A 25098-nucleotide genomic window follows, 5' to 3' on the forward strand; every position below is an offset into this window, starting at 1 on the left:
TGCACTGGGTTTTCAACATGACCTAGATTATAGCTCCTGTTGAGGCTCAAATGTGTTACTTTAACCAGGACCTACAGATTTGTGTCATGGCTGAGGACTTTTCGAGCTCACATTTATAGGTTCTTAACAAGATCTGCTCTTATGAGGCCACTGAAATGTTCATATATAAATGAGGGTGTTAATGGTAATCACAATGATGATGAATTACTAATGACTTCAATTTGCCAACTTCCCTCTCCGACTAAACTGATTTTCACTGCGAAACCAATTGCCTGTTGAGAGAAATCAAGTTGAGACATGAAGTGTGGTTACGAGTCTGAGATAATCACAGCTCCCTGGAGATACGGCACCAGATTTCTCTCTGCTGCGACTGACCCAACATCGTGGGCCTGCTGCTCTTCTGAGAGCTACACTGCTCCAGGCTGTCACGGATTCATCTGATCCTGTAACCGAGCTAAAACCAACTTTGGTGAAAACCCTCCAGAGGCCCGGGCTCAAACAGAGAGATCACTGGATAAATCCTCTGCGATGCTCGCTCAGGAATAAGCCCTGTTAGGCACAAGGCAACCTGAGCACATAGAGTTACTCACCAGAAACCTGTAGCATGTACTCTTTCAGCTGGCCGGCCCAATATGTGACACAACCACGTGCGTTTGTGTGATTTCTACGTCGTGAAGGGAGAGCTGTGCCATCAGCCAGACCTAAAAGACACACTACATTTTCTGATTAGATATAGATTTTGTGTGTCCTTACGTGAAATGTGGAGAAAAAAGGTTTGTATGTTTGAGTCATCTTTTATGGTTTCATCACATATGAAGCCATAAACAATATAAACACCTATTAAAACCACATTGATATAGAAAGACTGTGTGATTTTTGTGTGCAACATATAATCATATAATAAACTTTATTTATGTAGAACAAATTTAAAGAACAGTTACAATATGTTTTACAAGTTAGAAATGAAAAATTGAAGGCAGACAATTAAAAAAAAGTAAAAGAAGCTCAAACAATAGGAAACAATTAAATCACATAGAGCATAAATTCAAAAATAACAAAAGAGTAAAAACAAGATAATATAAAACATAAAATGATTATAATAGTCGTACATGGAAATATTTGAGTTTTTATCACTGCTCTCTACTTCTCTGTACTTTGTGTTCTTGCTTTTCTTTTTGTGTTAATGAGGCAGTCAAACATGAGTGTGAAAATGGCCTTTTGTCTTTCACTGAGGTTTTCATGATGATGTTTCCCATTAAAATTAAAAATCCATGTCCAATTGTCGACTAAAATAAAACACTCAATCCTTTTGTTTCACAACTTTAGCTCACGATGGGGAACAAGCTTTTACTGTCCTCTCTATTCCCTCAATTTATGAGTCCTCATCCGCCTCCCTTTTCTACAATTCTTGTCTCTTTATTTGTGCCCTTTCATCATTAGTAAAGACGCATCTGCTGAGGAGAACCACCCACTCGCAGTCAGGTAATTGATTACTAATTGCTACACTGTTATTGCAAACGCACTGTCTGAGATGCTACGCCTCTTTTAATCACTTTATCTTCTTCACACATTCTTTTCTTCAACGTCTTTCCCACGATGTGAAGCTTTACATAGGAGCTTCAATGTAACCTTTAATTTATGAGTTTAAAAGAGACAAGGCAATTACAGTAAAGTGCAGAGTATGTACAGGCTGGTTGGAGGTAGTTCTAAGCTTGTATGGATGAATTTCAGTTCATGGGTAAGGTTAAGGATGCAGCGTGTCAAGTGGACTGGTACAGTGTGGTCGCAACTGTTGAAATACCAATGTGTGTGTGTGTGTGTGTGTGTGTGCGTGTGTGTGTGTGTGTGTGTATGCAACAGGTGTGCATGGCTGCCTGATGGAGCGGTGTGGAAATGAATGAGGCCTTGATAGGTACCGGTTTGTACCTGATTTGACAGACCGCGGCCGCACGAGCCATGTTACAATCTCCCTGATGACACCGGTGCAGACGGGCCGTGACGGGAGAAGGGACGGAAAGAAGGACGAGGGACGGTGGAGGATGGAGAAGCAAATCACTGCAAAGAGAAAAATGTAAACAAAGTGGGATAAAAGAACGTGAAAGCTTTTGAGCAGGGAAATAAAAGATTTGTTGTGGATAGATACCAGCGCCATGTTATATCATGTCCATGTTTCCAGACAACAGAGAGGCAGATCGGGGCCCTAAAATGTTCAGCAGCTTGGAGGGGGCCCCTCACCGAACTCCCACAAGACGACTCCTCCCCTCTGTTGCTGTGGCATCTGAGTGATCTCTTCATTAATTCATAGCCTAGTGCTGAACTAAATTAGCACTCGTTAGCCACCCGCTGTTTACTTTTCTTTATTTGCTGTCATTAACCCTACTCCCTTCAAACTGTGCATGTGTGTGTGTGTGTGTGTGGAGGGGGTGAAGATTTGGGGTGGGCATCATGACTGCCTCACCTAGCAACCTGCCCTGGAGAGCTGCTCAAAGGGTCTGGATCAGTGGTGGTGAGACGCACACTGAGTCTCCCGCCCTGCAGCCCCTCAGAGTCACTGTGACTCAGGTGCTTTGGTGGATGACGTTCCACCTGCCAGATGCTCATCAGGCCCCCACACGCAGCAGCGGCCAGATCTGCAGGAACAGGTCCTCCTCGCGACGACCCCGGGTTTTCATCCTCAGCCTCGACAGAAGCACAAGGCCTTTGCTCAGAATGATCAGCCAATGAGGAAGAGCGGAGGAGACGCGCCGCAGGGTTAGAAGATACAGGACGTCTTCATCACGTTTTTTCACGCCTGCCAGATGACAAAACGACAAACTCTTCTTCTTCATCTTCTTCCTCTTTTTGACTCGTTGGCTTCAAACACAGACAAGGTTTGTCATAACAAGCGTTTAAACAAGTCAGCAAACCAACTAGAGATCGAGCAAAGGTTTAGGATGATTTAAATACCTGTATGGTGGGTTTGGCTGGTTCTGCTGTTGAGGCTGTGATGAGATGATTGCGGAATATCTGGATCCTGCTCATTAGGTCATTGTTTCTCCTGGACCTATAGACAGGTTTCATTAGAGACTGACAGTGTCTCTCTCTCTCTCTCTCTCTCTCACACACACACACACACACACACTGGCGGCGTCATGCCGTGTCCTCCAACACGCCTCCACTAACAGAGAGACTTCTTGCCCACCTGTGGCTTCTGACTCCTGGAGCCAGCCATCTTCTCTCAGCCTCCACTCCTCTCCTTAATCATCTGGCTTTTGTTTTTCTGTCCCAGTCTGTGTGTGTGAAATCACCCAGGTTTACACCTCTCTGTCTTTTGAAGGAAACAAGGACATTTGCTCAGGAGAAGATTCAGAAGTTCAAGACTCAAAGTGAAGTAAGGGAGGGAGGAAGAGCGATTCCCAGAAGAGCCTCCAGGACTTTCAAGACTGGTAAGACATCGGCCATTTTGAATTTGAAAGCTGTGTAATAAAAAGGCCAATCGTTGATGATGATTTTACACATAGACTTAAAGTTTGATTAAATCATGTTTTGGAGGAAAATGTACAATGTAATTTAAGAAAAAAAGTAACTTCACTGTTATGTGGGATTTCTTCATGTGCTGAACTTTTACCGGGTGATGATGGAAATTGTATGATGGAAGCTGCAGGAACAGATCAATGCTGAGAAGTTGTCGGCTGCTGGTACGCTGAATAAATCATAGTCGTCTCCCTGTATCCCCCCCTCTCTTTCTTGCTTCGCCCCTCCATCTGTTGGCCATTGGACACTGAAGCGAACATATGCTCTCTATGTATAAATCATCCGCAGTGGGTTGCTCTGTGTTAGTCTGATAAAACATGGATTTGGCACCTTCACAACAATCCTCTGAGGGATTCTCCGTCCCCTAATCAGAGGGGCCGTGTTTTGTTTTTACTTAAATCTGTAAGTTTGCTTCTTTTTGAGAGATGGAAATTAGAATAATGCAACCATCTGTCCTATACGTTTTCTAGTTCACATGCAAAAGTAGCAGAAAACTTGATCACGACCTGGAGAGCGGAGAATCATCATTACAGAGAGAATACATATGTGTGCATGTTTTAATATGATTTGGCATATTAGTGACTCGCCTCCAAGTTGGTCCGCGGCTGTTGTTCAGACACAGATGATCTGTCCCTCATTAGTGTGTGTGCGACGGAAAGCCAGCATTAGTGAGTCACTGAATCACACACACACACACACACACAATTACGAATACATCATTTCGTGAGCATATTGAGGATTTAATGGCTTTGCTGGTTATCATTTACACTGTTGTCAAACAGCCTGTGGCATGTGTAGGAGTTTCTGCAGCAGCATGGACAGTTTTGGTGACACTTCTCCACCCGACGCTTCTCACTCCTTGGTCACAACAGCTCGACAGCAGGATGAGTAACTGAATTAACAGACAGCCGAAGAAATGCTGAAACAACACGAGAGAGTCTCTAAACATATGCACCTAATGAACAAAACAGGCGCGTTTGGGAGAAATTTACAAATTCTGGCAAACAGAAGTACACATATTGTCTGTGGATGCCGTGCGTGAATTATTGATGGCATCAGCCTGCTTAAAAATGCATCCCCAACCTTTCTGTCGCACAGAGAGAGGAAGCAGTAATTAGTGTTAAGATATGACAGGAGAGACAGAGGAAAATCATCGGTGTGGTAAATGCCATATTGTTAATTACTGCCCCTAATTTTTTATTACATGATCCAGCTGGTTTCAAGCAGGGGAAAGTGTATGAGAAGGATTTCCTCCTTGGTGGTGATGTGTGTGATTGTGACAAGATAAATTCAGACTTGTGGGAAAGATTTGGACGAGCTGCTTGTCACAGATCATTTCAAGTTCAAGGACAAGACAATCCTGAATCCATTACAGCACTTTCCTACATTGATTTGCTCATTTCAGTGAGGACTCCGAGTACAGCATTCATCGCTGAAAGAAATCAGAGGTACCGCCTCGCCAGTAGAGTCGCAGATTACATCCTTGTCTGTCAAGGCTCATCCGTCAAGATTCATAAAATACATGAAGTGAGGACTCTGAAGCAATTTAAGTGTTTTCTGTTATAATTAGCCTATGGATTATTTTGATATTGCCAAAACCATGTGTTTTGAGGTCGACGTGACTCTGACCTTTCACCACCAAATTCTAATCAGTTTTTCCTCGTGTAAAAAGTGTAAATTTGTGGCAGAGGTTATGAGATTCCCTCCAGGAGTTACTGATGTATCGTGTTCACGAAAACAGGACGATCGATGAGAGACCGAAAACCACTAAACATAAAGCGCTGTTACTGACACAGAGGCATGAAAACTATTGATATCCATATCGTATGGAAAGATATTACAAGAAAGAACGAAGAACAAGAAGAATCTATTTTATCCATTCATCCATCCACCCACCCATCCACTTATTCATGCATCCATCCATCCATCCATCCATCCAATCATTAGCTGATCTTCTTATCTTTCGTATGGAAAGATAACACAAGATAGAACGAAGAACAAGAAGAAACTATTTTATCCATCCATCCAGCCATCCACCCATCCATCCATCCAGCCATCCACCCATCCATTCATCCATCCATCCATCCAATCATGAGCTGATCTTCTTATCCTTTAAGAGTCATGGGAGGGCTAAAGCTAATCCCAGTAGACATTGGGAGAGAAGCAGGCTTCACTCTGAACTGTTCCCTTTTCTCTCCTTCATGCTCTTCCTACCTCATGCTACCTACCTTTGCTTTGCTAATGCAAATCAAGGATTTTGCACCATGATGCTGTATCAATACAGAAATCCTTAAGGTTGCTGATGTAGATTACTTTCTAATTTACCAGAGCCTGTTGTAACATCAAATGTCAGTTCAGCTGGTTCAGATAAAATAAAACTGGTTTAATATATAGAGACAAACAACCACTCACTCACAACTGAAAATTTGATGTCTTTGGAATGTGGGAGGTCACCAGCAGGTTCAAACCAAGAGGTGCTGACACCTGAACCACAAACATCTTCAGAGCTTATCCTCATTCCAAGTTTTTGATCTAAAGCAGTTTGGTAAAGTTATCTCTGTATACATTTGAACGAACAGACCAACAAACCAGATCTTTTAAGTCTCAATGAAGCTGTGAGAATATAAATAGAAAAGGCCGTTAAGGGAGTTCAGTCATGTCAGCTCAGTGTAAATAAATTGAAAAGCATCTTATGCAACCACAGTGTGCATATTTTCAACACATTGCATCATAAGTACAATATGAAGACTGGAGAATCAACAGGTCCTTTTAAAATATGTATATGACAACACTCATTGATAAAAGAAAAAGAAGAGATTTAAAGATTCCAATGTTTTGATAATTTGTATCTTGTCAAAAATGTAAGAAGTTCGGAAGTTAGAATAAAACATTAGTTTGATGAATGAGGCAATAAATGAGCATAGAGTGATGTGTAAGTAATTAAGTAATTCATTTAAACCACCACTTTCTGATGAGATGTGGGAATAACATCAATATTATTTATTTATTTCTCTCTCTCTGATTTTGTCCTCCAGAGGAAAATGCCGAGGAATTCTCACACCAGAAGGGTCCTGACCCCGCTGTGCACAGAGATGAAGGTAGGATGCACACTTCCTGTTCTACCACGATCTGCAACATCACAACTGATTAGATAAAAACATGGCATTTCCAAAATTAGTTGATGTTTATTTGTATTTACTATATATATATATATGTTTACTTTTGCATTCATACAGAATAGGAGCCGACTGGGATCAGACATGATGTCAGAAGCTCATTTGCAAACTTGTCTGAACAGCTGCTTTTACTGCTGCTAAATAATTTAATGAGAAAGTCAAATAATTAATTACCAACATTTTAAGGAGGAAAAAACATTAGCAACATTGCACAATTTTTCCACTTTGAAAATTAATGTTAGTCCTGAATTTTAATTAGGTCTACAAGTGTAAGTGCACATTGAGGTGAATAACATGAAAGCTAAGGGGCTAAACGTCAAATTTGCAAAACACATAAATCTTCAATAACAAAAATACTCATTAGACTGAAATGGTTCCAATCAGGCTTTTATTCTGAAAACATTTAATCATTTTCTTACAGACTGATCGGCTTCTTTTATCAACATTTTATTTAAAGATTTCTGATTTTCAGCGTCAATAATTTGTCACAAACTCAATGTGTGTTCGTAAATATATTGAAATAATGACATTTCAGATTTCCTCTGTGTGGTTCTATTGTGGTGACAGTTGAAACATCAGCAGCTCTACGTAGTTCACATATCACTGTAGGCACAGCAGACATTTTGACATGTTACAGCAGGAAAGTCACAGGTCTGAATAATAAAATCAACACCGACTGAATTCCATTTAGCTGCTTCAGTTTCAGGGTCGCGCTGCTGGGTCAGAATCACACATGTCATGTCCGACTGGGACACTTGAACTAAACGGAACCAATGTTAGCGTTATAAGTGACATCTGTGCTTTTCCTTTACAGCAGTTAAATAGTTATATCCATGTCTTTGGGAAAGAGATACACTTTGGTTATCAACAAATTTCTAGACCCCGAGTTATGTCTTGTCCAGAAAGTCTGGCAATTAGTATTTGTTCAAGAGATTAGAAACCAACCAGGCAATCTCTCTCAAGTATTTTGTTATTTTCCTCGGCTAATGGCATGCTCTGCTCTTTTCTGTCATTTTTTTTCTGGTACTTGTTACCGAGTCAGAGCTTGACACTTTACGCAACTCCGAGGAAAATATTCTGCTCATCAGACAGCCAATTAAAAATCCTCTGGCTCTCCAAAAAGTTACCTTTTTGATAAAATGACATGGAATTTAATGGGGTACATGTTTATCAGGTCTGTGGATGTTTGGAAATGAATTTATTTATTTTGTGTTGCACCATTTACTGAACATGTCACACTGTCTGAAAGGGAAAACAATGTCTTCTTATAATCTTCTGCCAGAATCCATACTACTTTTTTCACTTTTTTTTATGCTGATTGTGAGATAATGTGATCATCTGTTATTTGAAGGATCATTTTCTGGCAAATCAGGAGATCAGTTGGTGATCCTGTAAGATTGTTTGCATATTTGTGTGCACGTCTATGTGCGTGTGTGGGATTATTTTTGTTGGCGACTGTTTGTGTGTCTGCTGCCGGTGTGGGTGAATGTGTGGATATAATGGTGTGAAATTGTACATGAGTGCACATGGTGATGCATGGGAGGATCAGAATGAAGCGTTCACGTTAGTTACCATGGCAACCACACAACCCTGTGTGGGTGGATCTTTGATGTTTAAGAAAGGGGGCGGTAGTGGGGGGGACAGGGCACAAGCAGATGTATAGTACTAGTCTCCACATTACAGGACTAGTTCAAACTTTAAGCACATCATGACAAATCTTAACCAAGCTCCGTCAGTGGAACCTCTGTCTCTTTATTTCCCTTCTGCTTTTCAAAGTTTTTTAAACTCTGGCTCCCGGGGGTTTTCGACCTCTTACGCCTTGTGTCCCCATTTCTTACATGAAACCAGTAAATTAATTCGAAAGTAAGTTTGTGTTTGATACAAAATATGATATTGGGGCTTTTTTCAAATTTAAATATATTTGAAATATATTAATACATCAGTCTTATCTCATGTACTTTTACTGCTAAAGTCTCACTGTCAAACTAATTTAGCTAAACTCTGTCACAAGTCAGAATGAGATGGACAAGAAAATACGAAAGGCAATAGAATCAAAACAAGAAATTATAAAAATACTGAGAATATCAGCATAATATCCACCTCTCACTGTGGAAATATTAATTGTAGAGAAATGTACGTAAGTGAAGTGCAGTGGCACAGGATGATTCACACATGTCCCTAAAAAATATAACAATCCAAAACGCACATTCCCATTTGATACACAGCACATATAATGTTTTGTTGTCTGAATAAAACGCCTATAGCCTGAATCTCCATTAAATAAAACAGCACCACTACCAACAACAACAACACCAGCACACCTTTATGTTCATCAGAGTTTTTACATGAACTAATAAGTTTACGTACAATGACGTCCAGGGTTCTGCTGACCAACCTGCTCCCTGACACTTGGACCATCCAGCAGCTCCACTTGAGTCTTTCCACAGAGTTGATTCTTATGAAAACGATAAAAACAGTTTCTTTCAAAAGGTCAAAATGTTTAACTAAGGTGTGTCCAGACTTAGAGAACGTGTGACTTTAGCACCTCCTAGCGGCCACAGCAGGGAGGACACCTTTAGCTGCCACATGGACTCGAACACTGACCGGTGGTGTGCGTCCCGCTCACACCCTCTGACAGGTAGATAACTTTGAACTACTCACACCCGCTGTGACTGTGTCGAGCACTTTACAGCTTGTTATTCATATGTTGTTGTTTAGCCCGGAAGATTAGCAACAGCCTTAGCAAATCATTAGCATGCTAAAGCTAGCCATAGCTAATTAGGCTATTAATGAAACCTGTGTGCGGCAGAGAGCTGAACATTTTCACCAAGGTGTTCCTAAAAAATGTCGCATGTTTAGCAAACCTTGACCTACTGGGTGTTTTAGGCTGAGTAAAAACATGCACAGGCAAGTGGTCCTGTTCAGGCTAAAGAGCTCCATGGAAAGGCTGCGCAGGCTAACTGTCAACCATTGTATTCTAAGGGCTATTTTACCAGTTCAGAATTCACTTCATTGATTATTATGTCGCTTATTTACAATGAATAACTGTTTGAACTAAATGTGAACTGCTGTCAGCTAGTTGGTATGGTGGCCGAGAGAGCTCAACACATGCAAATTAAGAAAGCACGTGATGCAAGTAGAGAAAACACGTGCAAATTAAGAAAACACGTGCAAATAGAGAAAACACGTGCAAATTAAGAAAATACGTGCAAATTAAGAAAACACGTGTAAATTAAGAAAATACGTGCAAATTAAGAAAACACGTGTAAATTAAGAAAATACGTGCAAATTAAGAAAACACGTGTAAATTAAGAAAACAACTTCATCAATTTGACAACACGTGCGCTGCAAAGAGTCCCAACACATGCAAATACAGAAACGTGCTGCAAATTGTAAAAATGATGAGGGAAATGTTTCTTGGGGACAAAAAAGTGATGAACCTGGTTCCAGTTCAATGCTTTGTGAAGTTCCATCACCACTGTTGTAGCAGTAGACTTCAATTACTTAACAAAGCATTGAACTACAGCCATGTTCATCACTTTATTTGGTCCCCCGGTCACTTGTCACTTTCGCTATTTGCGGCGGGTTTCTGTATTTGCACGTGTTCTCGCTTTTGCAGCGCATGTGTCGTCAAATTGATGAAGTTGTTTTCTTAATTTGCACGTGCTTTTTCTGTCTGCATTTGTTGAGCTCTCTCGGCCATCGTAAGTTGACGTTTTTAGAAAATAAAAAACTGTAGTGTTGCCTCTGGCTCTAAAGGCATCTGTATTTTATGCATCTAATTACTTTTAATTAAAGTTTGTGCTTAGAATACACCTTTTTCACGGCAGCCATTTTGACATGGAATAGTCATATATAGAGCACAACCTCAATGTGATTAGTAAAACCGGTGGTTACCTACTATTTTATGTCAAAATGGCTGCCGTGAAAAAAAAAGGGTAAAAAAACACATTTCTTTTATTTTACAACTCACGCCAGTATTTAGCACTTTTCTGTCTCCATTCATCCAATACATAGGATCGTCAATGTGGCCGTCAGTCATTCAGTACCTGTCCCCGTCGTGTTTGATCAAAATTGAGTTTTCACTCCCACTGTCTTTCTTTATCCGTCCTTCTCTCGTTCCCCCACTGTCACTTGTTCACCTACTCTCATCCTTCAGTGAATTTCTGTATTGCCTTTTTACTTTCTCTGTCTCTCCCTTACTCAGTCACACTACCTCTCTCTCTCTCTCTCTCTCACATACACACACACACACACATAAATACACAGTAGAGCATACTCCCAGGTGGTGAGCCGTTGCCGGGAGCGACGACAACATTGTCCCTTGTGTTTAGACACTGTCGCCTCTCCTTACTCTTGCTCCTCTTCTCTGTCCCACTATCCTCTGTGCTCTCTCTCTCACTCTGTCTCTCTCATTCCAGAATCTTATTCTCTTCCTCTTTGGCCAAAATAGAGTAAAGTGCAATTAAGATTACCTTCATTTTTCTTCTCACCATTGCACTTGAAGAAGTTACTTAAATTCTCACCTTCTGTCAACTCCACAACTCCACAGCGTGGCCTGCCTTTAAGCACATGTGAAGACTTGTGAAGTGAGAGAAGAAGAAGAAGAAAACTGGCAAAGCATCTAGACCTTGGAAAAAGAAGAGAAAAAGAAACACAACTGCCAGGTTTATTTGGTATCACCCTTTACTCTTTAATCGCAACAGAGAAAGTGAGGCTCAGGTGGCTTAACTTCATGAACTGTGAACCAAGTGCATCAAAGAGGGAGGAGGGAAAGAAAAAGAAGAAGAGGGGGAAACATGCAACCCACAAAGAAGAGAGAGGTTGTGTTTCAAAGCTTGGGGAGCACGAAGAAGATGAGAGGGAGGAGATGGAGGTTTAGTAGCTGTGGGTATTCAAGGTGCAGTGCTCACAGTGAGAGAGAGAGAGTGACTTACTGAACAGGGTGTGTGTCTCTTCTCAGTCAGCTCAAAGCAGCTCTGCGCTATGCTCAACAGGAACCCTGCACTCCAGAGACTATTGCTTGTTTCTTTGTTTTCTTTGTCTGCGAGCCTTTTCTTTTTTTCCTCTCTCCACCTCACTCGCTTTCCTCTCTTGTTCTTTTCTTGCCCACTCTGTGAGCTTCTCGATATAATTTTGTCTCCATGTTGAAGTTCCTTTCACCCTGATCTTTAAATCGTGCCCTCCAACCCCCTCCTCCTCTTCCTCCTCCTCCTCCCCTCCCCTTCGCTCGCTCCCTCCATCCCTGTCTTTCCCTTGCCTTGTTTCCCTGTTTCTCTCCCTCTCTCTCTCCCCGCGTGGAGGGAAATCAGCATCATCAGCCGAGCCACAGTAACAGCACATGCAACAGGGTGCAGACAGCACCTTCTGCTGCTTCTCCACCTCTCCTCGCCGACTCTCGTCCCTTCCAGAGGAAGGCTACAGGGAAGAAAAGAAGAGCACAGGAGTGCAGCGGCTCAGGTGAAGATCTGCTGTCCCACTCCCTTTGATCAAGAGCTCAGAAGAAGGAGAAAAAGTCAAAGAAACAGGAGTCCAAATTTTCACTTAAAGAAAGAGGAGAGAAACTGAGCAGGAGCAAACAGAAGAGTTAAGAATGAAGTGGAGACGCCACCTGTTGCACCACTTTGATTAGAGAACAGCCGCCTCGACTCAGCGTGGCTGCCATACTCCCCACATCTCTTTGACCAAATTTTATTTCCAACACCAATGGCTTCCAAGAAGAAGTGGAGTGAGCGGAGGGAGCTGCAAAGGGAGCGGCCGTTCTCCACCCGGGATGATTCATCTGTTGCGTCCGGGACATCTGGGCCGGGGCGTCCCACCACCAGGGGGCGGTTCTCAGAGTCGTGGAAGAGGCTCAGCTCCAAGAGGGGGGTGCTCAACTCTCAGCAGCCACCGGTAAGATGTTTCAGGGACACATGGGCCCCTCTACACGTTGCCCCAAAGATTAATCAATGACCTGGGTGCTGGGAGGGAAAGAAGACAGGAAACGCTGCTGTTAGGGCAGCACCTGTCCTCGGGCAGAGTTAAGCAGCAGTGTGGGATTACGCTATGAATCGGGCAGAATAATTAATAGTTTAAATTAAAGATTCAAACTTTAAGATCACTAGATTATTCAAGCTGCAGTGCTTTTTGCTAACACTTAAGCATCTAGCAAAATACAAAACAGTTTTCGTGTAACTGGTTTCAGCTTTACAGTCTTCCATCACATGTTACCTTGGAAACCAGGTACTGCAGACAAAATTGTATATATTTATATATGGATTACTTACTTACTTACTCTAAACTGCATAAACGTGCAGTTATTTACCGTTGAATAAAAAAAAAGCTCCATGTACTAATTTTCGAACTTTTTAGATAATGCTAGGTAGTCATGGATAGTCAGTCACCACAACACATTCTCTATAAAGACATGTGATTGTTGTGTGTGCACTCCCTGTATGTGATGAGCAGTCTTCACCTTCAACCATCAGCGCCCACTGAATTGTAGGCACTGTGGAATTCAATAGTGATTCACAAGAAATGTGTTTTTTTGCAAATTAGTAATCTTTTAAAAAGCAGCTGTAGATTTTGCCTTTATTATCCAATGTTTAATTAACATTGTTTGAGTAACTTAGATTTGACTATTTTTACAGACACTTGGAGATCAGTATTTAGAAATGCATTTGTCTAATTAAAAGAGTGGATATATTTTGCTTGTGCAAGTTGTCAGTGGCATCTTATGACCTGCAACTGCTGTGTGAAATGTGGCTGCAGATGTCAAGCGGTATAAAGAACCAATGAATGATCCCTTACTGACATAACTAAGTAACATTAGCTGAATATTAACAGAGAAATAGACTGTTTGATGGCTTTCAGGGACCATGACTCATTTCTGCAGTAAAGCTATTGTGCATGGTAGAAAAATCTGAAGTGTAGTTGTATTGCAGAGTGGTAGTTGGGACATTAATTGCTTCAAAATTAATGTATTTTATGTCTCTTAGCAGCATCTGTCAAGCTAGTGGGAAAAAAAATCTCTGTTGTCACTTTGGCAATGATGAAACTTCTCTGTAATACGGATCTGATGTGGTACCATCCACCCTATTTTTGAAATGTAGAACTTCTCTGATGTTTTTGGATCAAGGGCAGAATCATCAGAGCTGGCTGCCTGCTGGTGCTCATCGGCTATCACACTTAGCCAATCAGTGGGGTGATTTTTGGCAGCGATAGCTCAGCTGGGAGATGTGTGGGGGACACAGATATGCGCGGCTGGCGATATGTGATCCATTTCTGGTTTTTCAGTTGTGCTCCAGTAACCAGGGCTATTTTGTATTGCACACACACTATAAAAAACTCTGAGGAAATGTTATTTTAAGCATTACTTCTGAGCAATATAGTCAGCCAGTTTTATCACAGATGTGATTAGGGATGATGTCAATGTGACGATATATGGATTTTTAAAAAGGCACTCAAAATATTTCACAACAGTATAACAAGTGTGTGTGTGAGTTGGTGTGTGTGTGCTCCTGTCTGTGTCACTAGCTGTGTTTCTGTTTGTGTGTGTCTGTTTGCAGAAAGAAAGCTAAGCTCAGTCCTGTAGGATTTGTGTTGCTTAGATATGAACCACAGAGTGATACTACCACAACGCCACTGCTGGTCTCAAATCATTAGACACTTTGAATCATTAGTCATTTGTAATGGCCAAGTGTGTGTTCGTGTGTTTGTTTCTGTGTGTGTGTGTGAGACTGACTGACTGATTGAGTGTTTGAGACAGACAGTGAAGGACAGACATTGAAAGAGAAAGTGAGTGAGAGATGGAGAATCACTCCAAAAGCACTTTGAGAATCCAATGCTCAATGTTAGTGCAGAATGAGTGAAAGAAGAGGAGAATTAGAGGCAGAGACAGATAAGGTGACTGAGAGAGAAGCTTTAAGAGAATTCCGCTCTGTGGATTTAAGTTTGTCACTTTAAATCCTCAGAATAAATGTGGACCTTTCTGTAAGGCTGCAAATCTATTCCTCTCTTAAAAAATCAGGTATCATTCAGTTTCCTGCAAGACCAAAAATGATAGACATTTGTGTCCATTGAATTTAGAACTCCTTTCTGTTTTCTTTTTTTAAATTATGGAACTGTGCCTTTTAATAAAGTTAGTAAACACCTCACACCGACACAAGGAAAGTCAGTCACTCATGGTCTATCTGTTTGAATGGATCACATGTACCCTTGGTGTCAGCTTTCATTGCAATGAAATGTTTTTCACAGCAGACCAGTAAAGCACAGGTTGAACTAAACATTAATTATGGCTGAGCTCAGTAAGCTGTTACCATAGACTGTTTATACAGATGGATGTCGTGTCTCCACCTCCCACTATCCAGAAATCAAGCCAAATATCCCAGGTATCAATGCTGCCATCTTGCGCCAATGACGTGATATGGAGTTGCTCAAGTTTTTTTATTGAAAAGATTATAACATAGAGGCAGAAATGTCAACATGTCATCTCAGGAAAAAGCTGTTTATTCTGCCTCCTCCATGTTACTGAATAGGACATGGACCAGACTAAAAAGTCAAAGTACACGTCATACATTTTTCTGCAAGGGGATTTCTGTCATTTTAGGTAGTTCTTATCACACTGATGTATGTCCATGTGCTCATGTTACTGATAAGTTTGCTTTTAATAAGTTCAGTCAGGAACACTTTGTCATGATTTAACCATTTATTTCACAAATGGGAATACAGTTGTGCTTTGCTCCATTCTTTTGATGTTCCCTGGATTAGCCAAGCAGCATGCTAACACAAAACAGGGAACACCTGCAAAAAAACCCAGTGGGCGTAGCAGGTAAGATACATTTGTTCAAGATGAATACCATTTACCACAACCCTGTTTGGACTCAGAACTAAAAGGTGGAGGCTGGGGTGGTGGAGGCAAGTTGCTGACAGCAGGGCATGGGTGGCAGTGTAGCTGAGCAGGGAGGATGTCGTATTTAAAGGGACTGCTTTTTTGAGATAATGGGCTGTGATTGGTGGGTGACTGGCGAGCACACATAAACTTATCAGTAGCTGACAGCTTATGACGGCTGAGCACACGACTCCGTGTCCTGAACTAACGCAATGCTTAATTTATTTAATGATGAAAGGGGTGAAACGTCATGATCGACAGCAGGGATTGAATCGAGATTGGTCAATTGCAAGGTGTGACCTCACTACTGGTTTTTCACCCCCTTTTTATATACATTCTATGGCTGTTACAGTGAGCCAGTAAAAAAAAAAGTATGTAGAAATATGTAAACAGAAACTGCACTGGTTGGCGGATGCATACAACCGCAGTGCAGTAATTCTAGTTGCATATTGTTTTCCTTTTTTCAAAGGGAGGAGCAGGGTCCGTGAAGTTGTGCTCACGTTAACGTTGGTGTTACTTGTATTAACTTTCTTAAACATGAAGTGAAATCCTGTGATAGATTTACTGTGATTAGCTCAAATTTAGTGCTAAGGCTGTCACTTTTTCCAATAATTAAGTTTGAACAAATTTGACATGACACCCAATGTTTCTACTTTAAAGGCAGTAAGACGAGGTTGAACACTTGACGTCGCTCTGCTTGGCAAACAGCTGCTGCTGTTTACAGTGTAGAACACAAAACACTTCCACATTTTGCTTCTCAGATGCTGATGTGTCGTCTTTGCTTGATGGCGTCCTCCACTCGTAGCATAACAACGAATCATTACTGGCTTACTTTACTAATAGTTCAAGAGGGCATAGCTCAAGCTGATAGTGAGCGCTCTCTGCTGCATCACAGAGAAAACTACTTCAGAGGGTCTGATGTGCCTCTAGACTGTATATTTTGAATTCAAACATGTCATTACAGTTCAAATATGAACTTTCCCCTCACTTTGTTACTTAATTCATCTTTACACTCCTATCATACCCTGTTTTCAGCTCACTGTGCCTGTGTGCTTTGAATGTGTGAGTCTGTTGAGATTGAGTGTGTGATAATGCGTGTCATAGTTGGTGTTTTTCTTTATTGCCATGCGAATGCCCTGGAGTTCATGAAACCATCTGTGGATAATAGAGGCCTTCTGCTCAGCACATCGAGAGAAATCCCCTGTCCCCTTTAATAGTGAGACATAAATGTTGTTCAGGTTTAAATTGCGTGTGAGACGTTGTGTGTCTATTTTGTCACGTGGGAACCAGCATGTCATGAAAACTCTCCCTTGGAGAATATGGCAATTTGAGTAAGGATGTTAGTATCCTCCTGATGCTTTTGGCTGTAAGGAGCCTCACCTCATGTCACAGAGGGACCACTAGTGTTTACAATGGTCCCATGTGAACACAAGTGTGTCCTGGGCCACCCTGAAGGCCCGCTTATACTTGCTACAGCTTTCTAATGAGCTAAAAATATTTTTAAACTTTTGTGTGTTTCCTTAGCATTGTTTTATTTGTGGCTTCAACATCAATGGCCACATTGATTTATTTTAATTTTAAATTAGTTAAAATCATAAATGATGTCATAGTAGAGCTACATACAGTCTCTCTCTCTCTCTCTCTCTCTCTCTCTCTCTCTCATACACACACACACAAACACTCTTCTACAATGGATAAAACAAAACACATTGACAATGGACCTGTTGCAAACATCATTTGTTCTTCGTGAACAGAAATGATGTACGGGTTAATTTGCATATAGAGTGGAGGAGTGAGATCTGATCCCAAGTGGTCAGTGAAGACACATGTGGAGCTGCATACTAATGCCAGGTATGAACCAAGACACTCGTAGACTTGTAATCAAATGTTGATGCCAGGTATGAACAGGGTCATTTTACCAACTGTTATCACACCTGGTACAAAAGCGTATCCTAATAATCTCTCCTAGCCCATGTTACCTTTCATTAGTTGTCCTTAATAGCCCCGACAGGCTCATAAGTGGACACAGTAAATAGTCAGAGAGCTGAACAGTAGAGGGAGTATTTGGCTATTAATGCTTATTCATTGTGCAAGCACAGGTCAACAATAAGATCAACCATATGCTGTTTTCAGACATTTCCTGCGGAGGATTTCCACAGAATTGGGTCTGGATTTTCACTGCAGTTTGCTTATCACACATGCACAATGCAGCGGGGGGGGTTTCTGCTCAGACTTGGTCACAACAGCAACAAATAATCCACAGGATTCAGGTGAGGGGTCATGCAGCAGACAGTGGCAGGAAGTGACGTAATGTTTGTAATATTATTGTAATAACAATGTATCAGATGACAGTGACAGCAATGTGACAATGTGCGTTGGGCCACTTGAAGTGAACCTTCAGAGAATCATCACCTGAATCTGCAGCTTCCTTCAGCTTTACTGAGCTGAACTTTGGGTTCAGACTCACCGATCTCACAGCATAATTTTCAGCTGCAGCCGACATCTGACAAACACCCACTGCCTGTTCAGTGCCAAATGACAGACAGACAAAGTAAAGACATTTTTTGCATGGAATTACTGCCAAGTTTGATAGAAGGGAGGAACTACTGCCTGTCATGGCACTATCAGAGGTGAGGATTTGTTTGATCAAGGTGTTTTGGCCAAAAATAGTTGCGAGTAGCATCAGCATCATCTGACATCTGATATCAGACGCCTCACCAAAGAGAAGCACTTACAGCCATTGCATTGGTGGAATATATGCAGTGAAGTTAAGTTTATTTTTATTACACCTTTGACAGATAACAACTTTGCAAAGTGCTTTACATCAATAGAAAATACACTATTAAAAAACATAAAAAAAGAGCAAATATTAGAATCACAAGCAATAGTTGAAACTTATTTGCAAAATATATGTGTTTAATCATTTGTAATGACCCTTGATATAAAAAATGTTCCCCACCCCCAAGTGGCTAAACATAGTTTGGACATGTTGTTGCAGCTTTACTGCTGTAACAAACTATATCATTACATTGTATAGACCACAAACATAGGCTCTGTATCCAACATTTAAAACATCTCTTCATGTACACTACATACTCATGTTTAACACTTTCCATGCTAATAAAATCAGGTTTGGTTTAGTTGAAAATTCACTTTGTTCTTCCTTGTACACAGGGGGAAACCAAATTGAGAATGTGTGGATGCTTGTCTTAGATTCTCATTACAATGAACCCAAGTGTGATATTACTTTATGAGGCAGAGGTTGAAAAAAAAGAAGAATGTTGTCGGTTCCTATGGTAACGGTGCATGGTCCAGTGATTTGTGTCTTTTTAGAGAGATGTTTTTAGAACAAAGATCAGTGGCTCTTACGCTATAATGGGCCTTCTCCTTTGCTGCTTGGTAGCGCAATCGGCCAAATGATTACTTTTGAACACAATTTTGGTCTGGAAAATATTAATTTGGTTTCAGCGTTTGCTAGTTTCATTTATTAACTTTTTAAAAATTCTTTCTGTCAATGGGAATTGTATAACTATGACAATAAAATCATTGCTGTTAAAGACAGGAATTAAAAATCGAAACCATCCATATCCTTATTATATCACAAGTACTCTTTCAACAGAGATAAAACTAGCTAGGGGACCTGGAAACTACAATGTCTCCCATTGGATCAATGCAGGAACACATATTCATATTTTCTGAATCAGTCGAGCCAGTGGGTGGTGGATGGAAAACAAGGAAGATTGTCCCTGGACATCATGGAGGCTGTAGTGAGGAGGAGGGGGGTTGTATATTGACTGACAGAAATATGTGGGAAGAAATATCATAAGTGATTGTGATTAAACCCAGAGAGAGAAAGATTATCGTGAATCATGATGCACAAGAAAATCAAATCATAATCCTAGTGAATGAAGATGTAAGCATGTGAGAAAACCATGAGGGCTGTTGGAGGCCAGAGGAGATAAACTTTAGGTTTCTATCTAGTAGAAGAGATTGCCACGGCACAGAATCGGTTGTAATCTGATATTCAGACAGTTTGATTAGTTTTGAAATTAACCAAATGGGAAATCTCTGACCAACAACAGACTGATTTCACAATCAAAGCACAAGGTCAGGCTGTATGAACAGAGATTCATTCTTAAATCTTGTGGCGTGAACAGAGAGGTGTTCACTTAGTGTTATACAGGGTCACATCGTGTTAAAGGAGCCAAGAGAAAAAACATGTGGCAGCCAGTGAAAGTTAAATCTGTCTGCAAAGTAGAATTTTTAAACTTTTGTTGTTTCCCCCGCCAAGGAGGTAATGTTTCTTCCCTACCTGTTGGTTTGTATGTTTGATTGTCAAGGATAACGTACAAACTACTAACACATTTTTCCACAAGACCTGGTGGAAGGATGGGTCATTGGCCAAGAAATAGCACATTATGTTTTTGGTGCGGAACTGGGAAAATGGGCAGAGCCAGGATTTTGTTTTTACTTTGCAAGGTATTAAAGATTTGAAATATTTACTAAGTCACATTAAGTGGACTGATATCGATGAATGTGTACAATTTGATGCAGCTTGATTGGCGGAGGTATGTGCTCTACTGAGGGCCATTATTTTTGTTTGGTTGTAGTTTCCGTGTGAGTGTGTGCTGGAATATTTTGCAATTTGACTGATGCAAATCAATTGGGTACAAAGGGAAATTTAAATAGATGATGATAATGATGCTGGTGACGATGATTACAAATATCTAAAGAATATAGATCTACCGCTGTGTGGCTATCACCTCTAACAGGCAACAGGGGGATTCTTGATTCAGGCTAGATTACATTAAACCCTTAGAGGCTCTGAAGACTTTGAGAGCACTGACTTGGAAAGATTTAGTGAACCTGTGCGACGGAAGCACCAGAGCAGACGTCGCAGAAGCCAGAGAAGAGCTTCAGCTCTAGATGCCCACCGTCGATCTGAAAATGAGCTGGATCTTCAATGCCTCGTTCACAAAACATAGACAGAATCAGAAACAACTGAGAAGGTTTGTAGTGAAGCACACAGAGGAGTTGTACGTCTGATTGACAGACGGGGATAATTGCACTGATATTTAGGAGTATCCGATGAAAAGTGGAAGTGACAGAGAGAACCTGGGGAAAGACGTCCTCCCTATTGATCAACAAAGTTTCCTTAGTTCCATGTACAATAATGTAAACTATGGGTATTCTACAGCTGTCACTCTTGTGTTGGAAAACGTAATGAGTTTGCCAGAGGCTTCCTCTGAGTTGCAGTCACTGGTAGAGAGAGCATTTCCTGGGGGATGATAGTTCAGACTGTTCAAGTGCAGGACAGAAGTGCCCTCTGCCTCATGCTGCTTCCTATCTGTCAAGAAGTTGATGATTCATTCACAGGTGAAGTCAGGCAGCTTCTAGCGATCCAGGGACAGTTGAAATGTTGCAATATTGTGGAGAGGAGAGTGAGACCCTGTCTTGGCCTGTGTTTTTTTTGTGTTGAAGACACGGATGAAGAATAATCCCTCAAAGACTCTGTCTTCATTTGTAAGAATCAATGTACCAGAGATGTTGACGAGGGACAAGTCCTTCGTGATAAATGAGAGTTTAGAGATGATTCCTGTTGATGTAGTTGCATTTAGAATAGTTGTTGAAAGTTTTCTTTCTCTCTTACAGATTTCACCATTTGCTTTTTTTAGGGGATAATTTCGCTACAATTGATAGAAGCCAAGCATCACTTGGACACTCATCTTTGTAGTAGACTCATTTCATTTTTTTTTATTGTGTGTTAGCTCATTGCTTTCCCTGGTGACTTATTTACACCAACCTCATACCTCAGTGGTATAAAATGTTCACTGCCAGATTCTGAAAACTTGAACTCGTTACACAGACAAATACCCACTAACAAGAACACAGTCACGAGCAGTGATATTAAATGAGTTATGAATAATACTCCTATAAAATAAGGTTACAAATTGCACTGGAAATGAGAGCTGCTGTAATTAAAAAGATTACAGATTTCATGACTCAAGAATAATAATCTATTTCATAATGATTCACAGTACTGATAATGATAATGAAGGAGGCAAAAACATTGTGAGTCATGATAAAAAATTACTAATCATCCATACGTCATGTTAGAAGTGTACTGGGGCAGCCACAGTGTCGTGCCACACTATGATTTGGGAAGTATTGGTTTAAAATAAGGTTCAGTGCCCTTATTTCCCTTGATTAGGTTTAGTTCATTGAATTCAACATTTTTGCAATTCCATTTACACCCATTAATCAGTGTCTTCTGACACTTTTTAATAACAATTTAAAAGGATTATTTTGCTTATTTCTCTCTGTTTTTTCTTCAAACATGCATTCAAGTAACTGTGACGAAGAGCATGCACTGCTGTCTCTTTTCCATACTTCACACATATAAACTGTAAAAGAAAACTACACTCAATGTAATGTAAATTAACATCCTGGTCATTTTATCCAGTCAGTATGTTCGTGAGAGATTGAAGAAAAAAAGAGAGAAAGCTTTGAGTGCTTCCCCCACAAGCATCTACTCCACACATTAAATAGATTATCTTCAATGCCAAAGCAAATAAAAAAATACATTCAAACTCGATCTGTTTTCATCCAGTTTCATGTAAAATATGATCTGTCTCTCAATGGCTTCAAAGTTAACATTTAAGCATGCTAGTTTATGATAACCCAGCAGCCTCATTACCCAGAGTCCTGTGTGTTGCAAACTAGCTATATTTATATTTTGCAGTTTAGCCATTGACTTTCAACTATTTATTATTCATATTTTCAGAGTAAACCTATTGTAGTGGGAATATAATCTAATATTGTGTGTTTATTTTATGTATTCTATGCTGACACAAGGCATCTAGGGCCCCCTTGTGGCTTCTGCTGTGAAAAGATATTCATTGAGACATCATTAAACCATTAAATGGGGCCATTAAAACAAACAAGCTCAGGTTTATTAGACCAAAAATAGTTGGTCTACTGCCGTACGTGGGTGATATGGCTAGCCACCGTGAGGTAGTGCTGAAACTACGTGTGAAGAAAGACGAACAGCACAGATGGTCTGGTCTATTCATATTATTGTCTCAGTAACAAAAATGTTTCTGTTCTCACAGAAAACACTTCTCTTTTGGCTGAGTGTTTATTATTTAAATTTTTTACCACTAACTCCAGACGTTCCGGCAGCATTCTAACATTCTTACACATTTTGGTTTGGGGAAATTGTTCCATGGTAATCCCATTGATGATCAGCGTAAACAATAATGTGTATATGTATATGTATAATGTTCAATATGTCAACAACACACTTTGCTATCCCTGTTAGCTTCATACTTTTACCTGTCAGTTTGCCTCAGTCCGACAGTTTGACAGCGGTTGTAAAGACACAATGCACATGATTGGATAAGATTGAGGTGGAGACTATTGCTGACTACAGATTTTGTCTTGGTTTGCATCTGCACAACCCTAATTTTCTCTGGACATGTGATGGAATATGAGGTGTGGTGTTATTTTGTTTCATACGTCAACTGTGTAAGCTTCAGCGCGTATTCAGACTGAAAATAGTTTATCTTTTAATAATGTTTAAAAAACGTGTGGCCACAGGGACCATGAGTTGATAAATGGCTCCAATGGTCTTGTTGATTGAATGAGAGGGTTTGTGTGTTTTCAAGCATATCAAATACTAGAAGGACACTTAGTAGAGCGCATACCTCCACCGAGGTGCCAAAGTCCTCTTAAATTTAATCAAGCTGCACGGAATTTCACACACTCATAGATATCAGTTCCCTAAATGTCAGATTTACTTTTACCAAGCATTATGAATTATTCCATGGGGTTAGGGCTACAGTGAAAATGTTGAAGTGATAAAATATTCCTTGTTCTCGCTTGACCAATAGAGCATTCTTCCACCAAGTTTCAAATCCATTCAGTTGGTTCTGTCATCTTGCTTACAAACATACAAACACACAATCAAACAAACGCACAGATGAAAACAACCTTCTTAGCAGAGGTTAGATTAATCAACTTTTCAGTTATCAGCTCACTCACCACATTACTTGCCTGCATAATGTTGTTTCTGGCAGAATGCAGTCTTGTGAAAGTTGTTTGTTGGGCATTCAGACTACCCGAAAGAGCAAATCTTTTTCCAAGCCAAACTTTCTCATCAATGTTGGCAAAATAGAAATATCTCCATCTCTGTCTCTTTGGCAAAGAACAGCAGTGCACAAACATTCAACTCATGTCATTTATTAACATTCATTTTGTGAGTAACTTGATGACATGTGATATGTTTTTTGAGGGAAGAACCTAAACTCTGTAACACTGTTGTTCAGTTGTCAGTATTTCTGATGAGCCAACAGCTCCAACAGACCGATGCATCTTTTCTCTAGTGCATCATGTCAGTTTCAGAAGTTGTGCCTCTCAGTTAAATCTTCATTCATTTACTGTCAACAAGATGATCAACTTAAATATTTTGAACCAGAAAATAGCTAATTGAAATTCAAGTTTGCCCAAAGTCATTAGACTGCATCTGTTATTTCAATGTGCCATAAAAATATTTATTCAAAATTGAAAATCCTCTGCTCTTTTATAAAGTTTTGGATCAGACTCCATATTAGCAGATACCCAATATTAAATGATAGAAACAGGGGAAAACATTCAGATGAATCCTAATATCATTCCCTGTCAATTTTAACGCCCCCAAAAGGCGAAGGTGGAAAGATATGAGAACCATGTAGAGACAGACAGACAGACAGACAGTGTGAACAAGATAAACCACAGCACCAAATAAACCTGATGGCACACGCACCAAAAAGTATTTTTTTTAATTTCAGAGTTTGCCTGGCACAGCTCAGTTATTGGTCCCTCTCAGTTATTGTCATGCGACGCCTGAGACTTTCATTTCACTTGATGTTCGCATGCCGGTGGGGTTGAATCATAACAAAACTCTGGCTGGGCTGCTAGCATGCCAACGCAGTAAAGTCCTCAATGTTTAATCTGTTTAACACATGTTTCAGTGGCACACCGGTAGTACAAATAAGCTGGTTATTTGAAAGCCGTGATGGTTTATGTGTGTAGGTGCTGATTGACAGCCGTAGCAACAGGAGCTTGGAAACAGCCCGAAGTATTTTGTAGTGTGTTTAAGCAGTGAACAAGGGGGGCGTGTTAGATAGTGGGAAAAGGGGCTGAGGAGATAAAGCATCGTTTGGGAAAATGAAAGCAGTTGTCCGTATGTGATCACTTCTCTCTCTCTCTGTGTGTGTGTGTGTGTGCGTGTGTGTGCGTGTGCGTGCGTGCGCGTGCGCGCGCGCTATGCGTTATGCAGACAAAGCTTAAAATGTGAAGGGGTTGAGCAGGCGTGATACTTTTTTGGAGATTTCTAAGGGTGTTAGGTGTTACAAGTGCAAGTGCTGCATTTTATCTCTAGATTGCTCTCTCTCTCACACACACACACACACACACACACACACACACACACACACACACACAGTGGGTTGTGGCACATCCCTTTTTTGTGTAAACCTAACTAAGGAGATCTTTTCT

General features: G+C 40.6%; 1 protein-coding gene across 11 annotated transcripts in view; it reads left to right on the forward strand.

Moving 5' to 3' along the window:
• Positions 1 to 11121: 11121 nt before the first annotated feature.
• The window catches only part of trpm3 (transient receptor potential cation channel, subfamily M, member 3), a 145750-nt gene continuing 131773 nt past the window's right edge, over positions 11122 to 25098 (forward strand). For 4 of the 11 annotated variants that reach the window (XM_034595149.1, XM_034595133.1, XM_034595135.1 and 1 more), the window contains exon 1: positions 11128 to 12584. In XM_034595149.1, the coding sequence (XP_034451040.1) occupies positions 12396 to 12584 (189 nt within the window). In that variant the 5' untranslated portion in view covers positions 11128 to 12395. Of the gene's footprint in view, positions 12585 to 25098 lie in introns of all 11 variants that reach the window. The other 7 variants (XM_034595139.1, XM_034595146.1, XM_034595143.1 and 4 more) reach the window with 4 other exon arrangements.

This window comes from Hippoglossus hippoglossus, chromosome 9 (genome assembly GCF_009819705.1).
Source record: "Hippoglossus hippoglossus isolate fHipHip1 chromosome 9, fHipHip1.pri, whole genome shotgun sequence".
Taxonomy (NCBI): domain Eukaryota; kingdom Metazoa; phylum Chordata; class Actinopteri; order Pleuronectiformes; family Pleuronectidae; genus Hippoglossus; species Hippoglossus hippoglossus.